A 13058-nucleotide genomic window follows, 5' to 3' on the forward strand; every position below is an offset into this window, starting at 1 on the left:
CTTAGATCTTTCTGGAAGGATGCTGGCAGATACAATATATATTGATCCTGATCCAGAACTCACCTGGTCTGAAAATGCGATGGTAACCACCAAGTTTGTAAAACCTGATACACATTTCTTTCTCACTCCTTTCCCACAGTCCATTCACATCAAAATTCACCTCCCCAGAGATTTCAGCCATTTCTTGAGATGCTGTCTCTTTATTTTATTTTATTTGTCTTTTAATGTCCCCATAATCCCTTGCATTGGTGTAACGTTGGGGCAACTGAATGAAGCTGAGCATTTACTTGCCGGATGCCCTTCCTGTCACCAATGCAGAGTTTGCAGCAGATAATATATTCATGGTATGCAGAGAGAGAAATACTGCCTAGGATCGAACTCACAGCCTCCTAATTGTGAGATGAGAGCTCCACTTCTTGGCACCACTCAGATGCTATCTCAGATAAATCTCTTCAATGGTGAATACTCATTTGCTGTTAAAGCTATGGAAATTGGTCAGCTTGTCTCTTACTATAATTCAATTATAAAATATTTATGGAAAATGAAAGCATCAAAAGGGTTCCAGGTTAGTTAAACCATTTTCTGTGATTCTGCATTTTTGTAAGCAGCGGAGAGCTATGTGGATGGGGGTAGCGCATATATTTATTGAATGATTAAGTAGATCAATACATTCAGCCCACTATTAAGAGATCTGTTATGACCTCCTGACAGCCAATCAATACATCTTTGGAAATTAAATAAAACTTCATTAATATAGACAAGTGCTTTAATAAGTACAGAAATGTATTGTCTGAATTAATGTAGATTGTTGATTATAAGTGCTAATAATTATATTGATTACTAATAATCAGATTCCTCTCCTTTTCCACAAGACATTGTTTGCTTCTGCATATCCTTAAAAATCTCTAAAACAAGTAACTGTATCTACTCATATAGTCACAACACTCCCCAGGTGTAAAATGTATTTTTCCCATTTCCTCAGTTTCAGGAATCAATACAAAATCAAAGTTCTGCCTAACAAAGTGAAAACATTGGAGGAGTCTTTGAAATTGAAATTAGAAACAGGGGTCATCTTCACGATTCATGAATATATTTTTTTTGTCTTTTAATGACCCCATAATCCCTTACATCGGGATGGAGTCGGGGAAACTGAATGGAGCTGGGTGTTTACTGGCTGGATGCCCTTCCTGTCACCAATGCGGAGTTTCGTTCAGCAGATATATTGTCATTGTGCCCAGAGAGAGAAATATCTGCCGCGACCTAGGATCAAACTCACAGCTTCCTGATCGTGAGAGGCAAGAGCTCCACCTCTGCACCACTCCTTCATGATTCGTGAATTGATTTTAAATACATATTGATTTTGTTTTATCAACAAAAATAAAATGGAAAATAGAAAAACAACAACAAAAAATACCTCCAGCACTAACAGCAACAACAACAAAATGACCCAAGTATCAAATAAATTTAACATTAAACATATAGAATCCACTCCTGCTGGGTGCTGAAAAAAAAGCAACGATGAATTCTCCTCCCCTTTACATAACAAGTCTACAAATAGTTATAAGCTTTCCCATCCCTATTTAACAAGAATATTATGTTAAATAAGAAATATTCCATATGTGATAATCAAATCAACCCAAGATCTAATCATAATACATACGTATGTACGTACATCAACAGGTTAGGCTAAATGTTACACTAATCAAATCCCTCTATTAACCATCTGTTATTTAACATGTAAAAACGGTTTACAAGTCATGAATTTGATCATGAGAAAGCACAGTTGGATTATGACTGTTGGGTTCTGATAGACAATGGGAGGGTTAGGGCTAGGTTAGGGTTAGCGGTTAGTGGTGGAATTAAAAACTTTTTACTACTGGTTCTGTGGGTGTGTCTTGGTGGGCGTGGCAGGGGAAGGATACTGTAAAATCTCCATTCTACCCAACTCCAGGGGAAGGTTACTGCAAAATCCCCATCTCTCCCCACCCACTAACCTGCTTTCCAGCTCCGTTCTCCTGTGCAGGGCAACAAAACAAGACCCAGCTGATCAGCTGGGACTCAATGGGAGGCAGAGAATAGATGGGGGCAGGAGCAGTCAGAGGTGGTATTCCAAGCTACTCAAAATTTCCGCTACCAGTTCTGCAGAACTGGTCAGAACCTGCTGAATGCCACCTCTGTTAGCGGTGAATAACTTTTTCACTTATTAAATATGATAGAATATAAGAGATGTGCCTGGTGTTCCCAATCTTCACATTTCAGTTACAGATATCCCTCTATTACGCTATAATGTTGGTTTGACTTGGAGAAGACAAACTTTTGAGATGTTTACAGGGGGAATTACAGAAAAGATCTTGCCCCTCCAATTCTCCTTGGATGCATGTAAGAAAAACTAAAATACTGTTATCAACACAGACCTAGACAGGCTCGTTAAGAATCCTTTCAGCTCAGTCCATGCAGTCATCTGACATCTTAGCAAAACCAGGTGCGGCGAGAATTTTATATGTGCCGATATGGAAAGATATGTCAGTTCCCACAACAGATGGATGGGGAAATGTGATCGAATTATCAGACATGGCAAAAGTAAACTATCTTAAGAAAATTTGTCCTGCTAACCCTGGCTTTGGGGTTTGGATGATGAGCTTAACTTGTTGTTATACAAACGGCTAGTAGCTACTAATTATACGAAAGTAAAAAGTGGAGACTGCAATTTTTTACTTTGTAATTTACTGCACTGAAAAAACTTGGAAGTTACTACTTTTTTCTTTTTTTCTTCCTATCAACATCTCTTTTCCCTTTCCTTTTCCTACTTCACTTTCCCGGCCTTTATTTCAATTTGTATTTTACACTAAGATAAACTTCAATACAATCTTTTTTTTTTAAATAACATCTTAGGAAAACAATGGAAGGGAAGCCAACATGTCGACAGGAACTTCTCGTGAAGCTTGGAGCATCTCTCTAGAGATTATGTAGGTATCTTTCCTAGCATCTGTAAGATTCTTTTTAATTGGAGACATCAGGTATTGATGTACGAACATGGGAATTGCTCGTTTTATTGGAAGACAGAAAAAAAAAAATCCAGACAAGGCTAGAAAATGCCTGCATTTCTCCTCATCTTCAGCAATGTAATGTATTCAGAAGTCAACTTTTCCTGGGGCAGAATTTCTCAAATAAATCACGGGCGTAGCTATTTTTCTTTATTTAAGGCAATTCTGCGCATGGTATTTGTGACCTCAATTTTAGCTCTACTTTGGTTAAAACAAAAAACAACAACAACAACATAAAAAAGCCGGGATTTTGTTTGCAGCATTGCTGAAAACGGCTTGGATCATAACCTTTGAGAAACGCTAAGCCGCAATAAAAATGATAAGTGTGGCGATAAATCCTGCAGAATATAAAGCTCTTTGAAAAAAGGAGAGAAATTAATGCAGATTTATTATAATTTATTTTAGCAGGGAAAAAAACCCCAGTCAACGGTTAGCGCTTGGGGAAGTTTTTGTGGCCGATCAGGATGACTGGGACAATAAAACATTTGCCTTGGAAAGAAAAATGCACAAATAAAGAGTATATTGGTGTCAGCTGGAGTAATAGTTAATATTTATGTGTCTGTAATTGTTTTTTTTTTTAAACAAAAGCCCTTGTTTGTATTATATGTACAAAGATGGGATTGTAGTTGGGTTTTCTTTTTAAATTTGTATTTTGCATCCATGATGTGTGCTCGAGGTTCAACCATCAGTTGTGTTTCACAGTAGTGACCAGTTTTTGCTGCTGGGTTTAAATTCCAATTGCCTTTCTAAGATTTGGGACAGGATTGATTGTAACAAAGCAGGTATACAGAGCTTTCTTTCACATTTGGCACAGCTATTACACAAATTCTGTGTGTCCTCCACAAAGCAGATGAAAGATGGATTTGCATTTTTAAAATTCCTCTGCATTGTTGGTTAAAGTATATGCTCAAGGATTTAACGGAATGTTTCCTGAAAGGGATTTTATTCAAGGACCCCTGTTAGTCAATTGGGGAGGTGTTTTTCCAGGACAACTGCTTGTTTTCATGCCTGTTTTTAATTAAGCAATATTCCATACCACTTTTTTTTCCTGTCAAAAAGAAAACAAAAACAAAACAAAGTATTACTTTTGATCAATGACAGCAGACATGTACTAGTTAAAAGTTCAAGCCGTCATTGGCCACCCTAAAAGCTTTGTGGAAGACCGAGTTGATTGATGGCTCTCAACGGCCCTCTGGAAGGGATTTGGCTGAGATTCCAGCCGGGGAAAGCTTGCAGTGGCAGGTGGCCAGCGAAGAGGAGGAGGAACTGCCTTCTGTACCTAATCCGAGAACATGTAGCGCAAAGAAAAAGACAGGAGGAGAGAAGGTCAGCTAGACTACTGGAGACGAGAAAGCTCTCTCCATCTTGATGGGCTGCACTGGAAAGCTGGCTATTTATCACAGCAGACAGATGGAGATGTGGCCGGGAAGAATGTTTTCTACTCGTGATTCCTGCCTCACTCTGGACTGACACCATGTTTAGAATCAAATCATGCCTTGGGAACTCTGGACTTTTCTTCCCTGGTGAGCTCTCCTGTGCGTGGATTTTTGTTTTGCCTGGTGGATTTGTTTGGGGGAGTTAATTTTGTTTGAACGACTTTCAAGTGCTGTGTGGACTATTGGGCCATCACTCTGTGGACTAACCTTGGTCTGCTCGTGGCTGGACTTAATTGGGACAGTTCTGGGTTTTGGTGAAAGGAATTGCTAGGGAATATTAATAAACTCACTGAACCGCAGTTATGTTGAGTGAGTGAGTAGTGAGCGAAATCAGTAGTGGGATTCTACCGGTTCGGGCGAACTGGTAGTAAAAAAACAGCTACCAGTTCAAGGGAACTGGTAATTTTTTTTTTCCTCCCAGTGATCAGCTGTTATGACAATCAGCTGTGCCGGGATCCCCCTCGCTGTCTTACCGCTTACCCAGGAATCTTGCACACCCCCACTGCACTGTTTGTTGCCTTCCTGGGCCTCAGGGAAGCCTCCTGGGCCTCAGATTTTGCTCCAATGGAGTGCGCGTGTGTGCTGCACACCCCAAAAGAAGCCACGCCCACTCAATCATATGGCCACACCCACCTAGCCACACCCACAGAACTGGTAGTCCAAATGATAGCTCTCTCTTGAGAAGCTAGAAAATGGGTTTTTTTTAGTAAATGGGGTTAAATGTATTATGTGAACTCTGCCGAGCTGACCTTTATCTGTGTAGGCAACTTGGGAGAAATGTAGGCATCACTGAGTCAGCTACCCTATGAATTTAGCAGGAATTAAATTTTACCTTTCCCATTGACCAATCTAGAGACTGTTTTCTTGGCAAGATCAAGCGTGCATCCCTGTAGGCTTAATTAAAGTTTTAGTACTTTACTGAAACACTTTATTACTGAATTCTGCTGAACTGGCAGGGGACTCCAACCTCATTAAGGGAAAGGAGAGAAATTATTAAGGGATTTTCACACTCTTAAAACAAAAAGCACAGTCCAGATACACCTTTGACTTATAACCTTGTTCTTTTTCGTTGCAGAACTTCCCGCCTACCTGAATTTGGTGTGGGATTGACACAATCGCAACTATCCCAAGGATATTCCCAAGGACAATTGCAAAGAGGAAACCTTTTCATTAATTGGGAAATGGAAGATAGCTTTGTTGGGGAGCTTTAATCTCATTACCCATCTTCATTTAATTAAATCTGGGAGGTGCTAGTCTAAACCCTGTGAGTTTCTTGTATTTAGAAATTAATTGTAGCAATTTTCTTTCATGAATTACTCAAATCGGGCAAAGATACCCCTAAGGATCCCCTTGATGGCTTTCCAAAGGCATATGGCAGCCACCACAATTTGTAACACCGGCTGCGTTCCACTGGGAGTTACTTTTAGTGCTTAAATTAGGAAGGCAGAGAGATCGTTGCCTTCTTTACTTACCATCCATTTCAATAGGGTTTGCTTACGAGGACATCCTGAGAGAAGTTGTGCCCACAGCGGATGGGCGGCTACTCAAAACCTGGAGAAGTTCTGCATCAAGCAAACTCTTTTCTTCAGTTCTGTATGCAATGTTCAAATTAGCGATAATTCCAACGACTTTCTTAAAAATAACGCATTACAAAATTGATGGTAAAATAGAAAATGTTTACAGGTCACGGTTGCACTGTGGGGTCCTTGCTGTATTCTTGCTTATTTTCTTGTAGATATTTCATTACCCAACTAAGGAACGATATCCCAGCCAAGGAACTACCAGCTCAGACAATCTAACAGTAAACAATAGCTTAATCAAGGAAACACCAGGAATACTCTACCAATACTGACAGGACAAGCTACTTGTACATAAACAGATAGCAAATCCCACTCCTTGTAAGCACTGATGACGTTACTTAGTTGGGTAATGAAATATCTGCAGGAAAGCAACTAAACTCAGAGTCCACCAAGGACCCAAGATCGATGACTTCATTAAACTTCAAAAGGTGCCCAAATAAGACCTTCTCGTACATCAATGATTCACAAAAGGTTTGTGCTGAGTGGCGTATGGATGAGTCTTTGGAACCACAAAATCATATTTTCCATTAAAAACCAAGTATGTGGCTTTTTTAGGATAATTCTTTATAGTATTTCTTTATCCTCCTTAGGACGTTACACACTCAAAATGAGGTGGAAGCAGAATACAGAAACTGAACATGGTTTTATATCAGAGCATTTTCATGTGAACAGATTCTTGAACTCCTCGAAATATAGGTCATTGTATTTTACTGCACTCTATCAAATCTCAATTACAACATTCTATGCCTAGACAAATCAACAATTAAGCATGAAAGGAAAGAAAGCAAATTGCTACTCATAGACTTGACATACGGTGTAAAAAGCCCTGCTAGTAATAATGGTTTGAAGAACCACAGACACTGAAAATGGGTAGGAGTGCAGTGACCACAAGCACTTGGGTGTTCCTGAAATTTTTTTTGCTGGATTGAGTGTTTAATTGTTAATAACGCTTCCCCTGCTAAAGCTTTGATGAAAATGGATCCATCTACTACAGCTGATACTGAAGACCAAGGAACCGAGAGAGTTTCCTTCTATAATAGTCTTTCCCAACCATGTCAACTTTAAGACATGTGGACTTCAACTCCCAGAATTCCCCAGGCAGCCAGGAGAATTCTGGAAGTTGAAGTCGAGATATTTTAAAATTTCCCAAGGTTGAGAAACACTGCTCTAAATAGTCCATTCCTATTCTCAGTCCTTAACAAGGATAGGGAATTGTAAAAGGTCGAAAAGACTTCCAACTTATAAGGCTCACGAGTACATCAAACTGTGACAGAATTCCCTAAAGACTAAATGGGAAGAGAAGACTCACAGAGGCCCTTAATGCATGGGATGTAGATGAGTAGGGGGTGGTATTGCCCTAAAAGACCCTTCCCCATCTTTAGATCTTTTTTTAAAATCATAGAATATTGGGGTAGAATTTATGAAATATTTGCCTTTCGTGATCTCTGTTCTATATATATCAGCGGCCTCTGTCAACTAGTTTTTGATAACTTACATAGATTATGGGACATGTAAAAATGTTTACAAAAGGGAACGTTCTTGCGTTGTCAGAGTAATTAAAAAGTAAACAGTTTCAACCAATTGAAAACAATTTCCCTTTTTAAAAAAAAGCCATTTTTATAAACTAGCGCTTTCTGTGACTTGCTGCAGCAAAAGCTATGTGATGTTTTGATGTCGAGCCAGTTTGTAAACATGGAATGTTTTGTTGTGAAAGACTTTAGTAAAATACATCGTGTACGAGGGCAGGTTTCTTTTGATTTCCTCACAGAATCGAGGGAACGGTGAAGGTTTGAGATCAAGATCATCTTCTCCTGGACCATCCATCATCTGTAACAGAAAGTGCAAGGGTGTTCATTTTTATTTTATTTATTTGTATCCTGTTTTATTATTTTTACAAATAACTCAAGGTGGTGAATATATCTAACACACCTTCCTCCTCCTATTTTCCGTACTACACCTGCAAGGTGAATTGGCGCGTATACACATGCACGAGAGGGCGGGGGGAAGGAAGGGACAGAGAGAGGGAGCGAGGGACAGAGAGAGAGAGACAGAGAGGCCCAAATTCATCTAGCTGACCTTTGTGCCTAAGGTGGGACTAGAACTCTCTGTCTCCTGGTGATTGGCCCAAAGTCACCCAGCCAGCTTTCCTAAGGTGGGATTATAACTCATTGTCTTCTGGTGATTGGCCCAGAGTCACCCCGCTTGCTTTCATGGCTAAGGTGGGACTAGAATTCACTGTTTCTAGTCATCTAGCCTGGTATCTACATTATTAGACCAAACTGGCTCATTTAGATCAAGCAAGGAAACTAAAATAGTATACTATGTCAACCTTCCAACCACCTGATTATTTATTAGTTTTATTTATTTATTTATTAAACAAATATGCCGCTACTGGATTGGTTTCCCACATCCATCCTGCAACAGCGCTCGCCTGTTTTCCGAATTTCAAATGTGTCTACCAGGCCAAAAAGGTTGGGGACTCCGTATGTAATTGCTTTGTTTCCTGGTTCACGAAGGATTTCATAAAGGGTATTCCAGGGACACGTAAAAGAATAATTGAATTCTTGGAGTTACTTAAATGCAATTCGGAGCACTGATGTTGGTGGAATCTAGTCCAGATTTGGAGTCCCACGGAGCAAAAAGACAAAACGCTTGGAATCTTTGTTATGCAGGAAAAGGGCGAAGGTGGACCCACCCTAGCAACTAGACAACTGGCTTTGGAAAAGACTTACGTGGCCGTTGGCAATATCCAGAAGGTCACGCAACCGACAACCCCGGTTGTGCCTTCTTTCATAACAAATGCTGTCCTCCAAGATCACAAAGTCCGTGCCAAAAGATCTGAGGATCCTATGAACATCTTCGGGTGACCTTTTGGCATACACCTGATAAACCTGAGTGAAAGAATTGAGTTGAATTGCTTTATTAATTCATTAGATGTGGGAATAAAACATGACTAAAGGACGGGATGTGGTGGCCCGTCGATTGGAAAGGTTGGCAGTTTGAATCCCTAGTGCTGCATAACGGAGTGAGCTCCTGTTACTTGTCCCAGCTTCTGCCAACCTAGCAGTTCAAAAGCATGTAAAAAATGCAAGTAGAAAAATAGGGACCACTTTGGTGGGAGGGTAACAGCGTTCTGTAAACCTGTGGCGTTTAGTCATGCCGGTCACATGACCACAGAAATGTCTTCGGACAGCGCTGGTTCTTCGGCTTTGTAACGGACATGACACCCGCCCCCTAGAGCCAGAAACGATTAGCAGGTATGTGCGAGGGGAACCTTTAAAGGATGGGAACAAGCTATACACACATGGAGATCAGTCAAGTTTAGTCACAATAGTCTTATGGGATTGGAACATCGGTGTGGCATCAGCGGAGGGGGCGGGGTGGCATCGCAGAGGATGGGATGAAAATAATTTAGCAACCAATTTGCCCAGGGTAAGTTTGGCTGTTGTGGGAGGCATGACCCATCTCCATCCTCCAGCTCTGCCACACATGTGGGATAAGCCTCCTGCGATGGTCAACCTGACCCTGGATGAACCGGTTGTACAATTGCACCCCCCACCGCCATCAAAGTGGATCCTAGGCGCTGCGCTGCCATGGAGGAACAGGAAACGGAGCAGCCGGCACGAGGGGAGGAGGAGGAGTATGGAGAAGAAAGAGGGAAAGCGGCCGTCTCCTTCCCTTGCACCAGCTGCTCCGTTGCCCATTTCTCCATTGCAGCACAGTACGTAGGATCCACTTTGATAGCAGATGAGTGGGTAATTTAACAACTGGTTCATTCGAACCGCTGCCAACCGGCTGAATCCCACCACTGGCAGGACATTGGCACAATGTTGATGACTGGGGACAGGGCATCAACTCTCCCCAACAGTCCCAATTTCTCATAGGGCCCCTTGGGAAAATTAAATGCCCACCCCCGATCGATAGCCTTAATATCACCTGCTAGAAAAATACTGTTTTGGATCCTCGAATGCAGATTACATGTTAAAAAGCAAGGTGAGATGTTCGGGGTGGCTTTAGAGAAAGCTGAGGAAGATGGGATATTATTGCTGATGCATGCTGGATAATTGAAAAAAAAGGCAAATATACAGTATGTATGTATGTATGTATGTGTGTGTGTATATATATATATATGTGTGTATATATATATATATATAGTGTGTGTGTGTGCTTCATCTGTTTTAGGAAAAATTGTGTTGACTCTGGATTTTAGGGGCCAAAATGTTTCTAACACCTCGGTAAATACACCAATGTTAATAAGTTTTATATTATAAAATTTGTCTTCATTGCAATGAGCATGAAAGAAAGGAAGGAAAATTATGTTGGTGATATTTGTTTGAGGGAGGAGGGAAAAAAATAGAACTGTTATCCACCATTGCTAAAAAACAAGGACAACCCAAGAAGCTGGCGAAGGTCAGATCCTCTTACCTGCTTTGTTCTTTCTCGCAGACTCTTGTCTTCATAATGGGGGTGATTGGTTAAAATTCTTCCAGTGCAAAGCTTAACCCCGGCTAAGAGCTGCATACTTCCTGCAATCACTGCTTCCTTTGGAGTGTTGGACCTGAAGGAACATTGAGATTCACTTCAGAAGGGCACAGTGATAGGATTCACCTCTTTGCTACTTTGACCAGCTTACGATCCAGGAGCAGATAATGGTATAATATCGAATTTTGGATTTACTACGGCCTTTATCAGTACAACCTACGAAGATTGCAGTCATGAAGGAGACCAGAAACCATCAAAATCCAGACGGTTGAGATCAACAAAGTTCCATGCCTACTTCCCAAGTTGGTTCAAGGAAATTCAGGTCACTAGACAGTTTACAGCAAGGGCTGGCAAGTTTTTTCAGGCAAAAATCAAATGATTAACAAAAAAAAATAAATCAGGGTTCACTTGCAATGATGAGATCTCAAGATGTCACCTCTACGACCACTTATTAAATTCAGTTAGTCTGGAAATCTATAGGGAAGCAGTGGATAGATATTCTTCTATAAAGGAACATAAATTTGAGGGGCTGCTACAAAGAAAAGGGGGTCAGGCTATTCTCCTAAGCACCTGGAGGCAGGACAAGAACCAACGGGTGGAAACTAATCAAGGAGAGAGAAGCAACCTGGGATTGTGGAGGAACTTCTTAATAGTGAGGACAATTAACCAGTGGAATAGCTTTGCCTTCAGGTGTTGTGGGTGTTTCATCACAGGAAGTTTTTAAGGAGAGACCGGACAGCCGCTTGCCTGAAATGGGATAGGGTCTCCTGCTTGACCTGTGGGTTGGACTAGAAGACCTCCATGGTCCCGTCCAGCTCTATTCTGATTGAAATGAAAAGAGTTATCTTTCTGTCTCCGCGTTCTTCCTTCCAGGGGAAAAAATGCACTTGAAAGACAGACACACAGCCTGGCCATCTGTTTGACATTTCGTCTCATCAAAGCTTTTTTGCACACAGAAAAACAGACACGTTGTCCTTCCAAAACCCTGTCTGACGTGGGGAAACTCCTGAAGGGCAATCTTGCCAAATAACCAGGCACAGTACACCTCTTTTATCGTCCTGCTGCCATGGTCATGAGGATGCTGCCATGGTCCTAAATGTGGAAAACGGTCATAAGTCACCTTTTTCAGCGACGCTGTAACCTTGAGTGGTCACTAAAGGAACTGTTGTAAGTCGAGGACCACCTGTACTAAAGCATTGCCCCCAGGTAGCCACTTCATAATCATCTACTGGAGATGTTCTCCAGATGATCTGATGCATAGCCCTTGGGTAGGTAAAGTGAAAAATAAAGGTTCCCCTCGCACATCCGTGCTACTCGTTTCCGGCTCTAGGGGGCGGTGCTCATCTCCATTACAAAGACGAAGAGCCAGCGCTGTCCGAAGACGTCTCTGTGGTCCTGTGGCCGGCATGGCTAAACACTGAAGGCACACAGAACACTGTTCCCTTCCCACCAAAGGGGTCTCTATTTTTCTACTTGCACTTTTTACATGCTTTTGAACTGCTAGGTTGGGAGAAGCTGGGACAAGCAGCGGGAACTCACTCTGTTACGCGGTGCTAGGGATTCAAACCGCCGGCCTGCTGACCTTTCTGATCAACAAGCTCAGCGTCTTAGCCACTGAGCCCCCGTGTCCCATCCTTTAGTCATGTTTTATTCCCACATTTAATGAATTAATAAAGCAATTCAACTCAATTCTTTCACTCAGGTTTATCCGGTGTATGCCAAAAGGTCACCCAAAGATGTTCATAAGATCCTCAGATCTTTTGGCACAGACTATGTGATCTTGAAGGACAGCATTTGTTATGAAAGAAGGCATAGCAGGGGTTGTCGGTTGCGTGGCCTTCTGGATATTGCCAACGGCCAGTCTTTTCTAAAACCAGTTGTCGGGACCAAGGGACCAAGAACGACACGGAGAGTTACATCAGAGTAGCTGGAAAGGTGGGATGTAAATAACCAAATAAACAAAATTGCTTCAGATCAAGCATTGCTGACACAGGTTGTCCCCTACTCCTCAAATCTTTCACCCTGAAGCAGCCCCTCAAATGCTCTACTCCAGCCTTCCTCAGCTAATGTGCTTCAAACGACCAAACGGCAGTTTCCCATTACAGAAAGACGAAGCAATTTTTACAAATGTCTGGATAAATGATGTATAAAATGAAAGGATAATTTGTTTTTATAGGTTTCTGCCAAGCTTCATATCCAGGCTGCTCAACCCTCATGCAATTTATTCTGCAAGAAATGTCACTAAATAATGACAAGGACTTAGAGGTCAAACTGATTTACATTATGTAATTTAAATGTCACTCCAAGCAGACCTGATGGCATTTTGAACAAATAATCTCATTTATTTTGGAAGCTCCAAGCTTCAACAAGTTAATTACTGTTAAACTAATGGGGGGTAAGCTGAGCAGAGTATAATGTAAAATGGGAGCCTCTGTTTTATCTACACTTTCCAGTATTGTAGAATTATTATAAAATAACTCATTTGCAACAGAAAGCTTCAATGGGAAGTACAGGAA

General features: G+C 41.3%; 1 protein-coding gene across 3 annotated transcripts in view; it reads right to left on the bottom strand.

The window, feature by feature from the left end:
• Window positions 1-6603: 6603 nt before the first annotated feature.
• Window positions 6604-13058, bottom strand: part of DPY19L3 (dpy-19 like C-mannosyltransferase 3) — a 28132-nt gene continuing 21677 nt past the window's right edge. For all 3 annotated transcript variants that reach the window (XM_026719073.2, XM_087940645.1, XM_026719075.2), the window contains exons 17-19: window positions 10486-10618; window positions 8793-8951; window positions 6604-7887 (exon numbers count right to left, since the gene is read on the bottom strand). In XM_026719073.2, coding sequence (XP_026574858.1) covers window positions 7717-7887; window positions 8793-8951; window positions 10486-10618 — 463 coding nt within the window. In that variant the 3' untranslated portion in view covers window positions 6604-7716. The remainder of the gene's footprint in view (window positions 7888-8792; window positions 8952-10485; window positions 10619-13058) is intronic.

Source organism: Pseudonaja textilis, chromosome 11 (assembly GCF_049901715.1).
Source record: "Pseudonaja textilis isolate UNSWEBS1 chromosome 11, rPseTex1.2, whole genome shotgun sequence".
Lineage (NCBI taxonomy): Eukaryota > Metazoa > Chordata > Lepidosauria > Squamata > Elapidae > Pseudonaja > Pseudonaja textilis.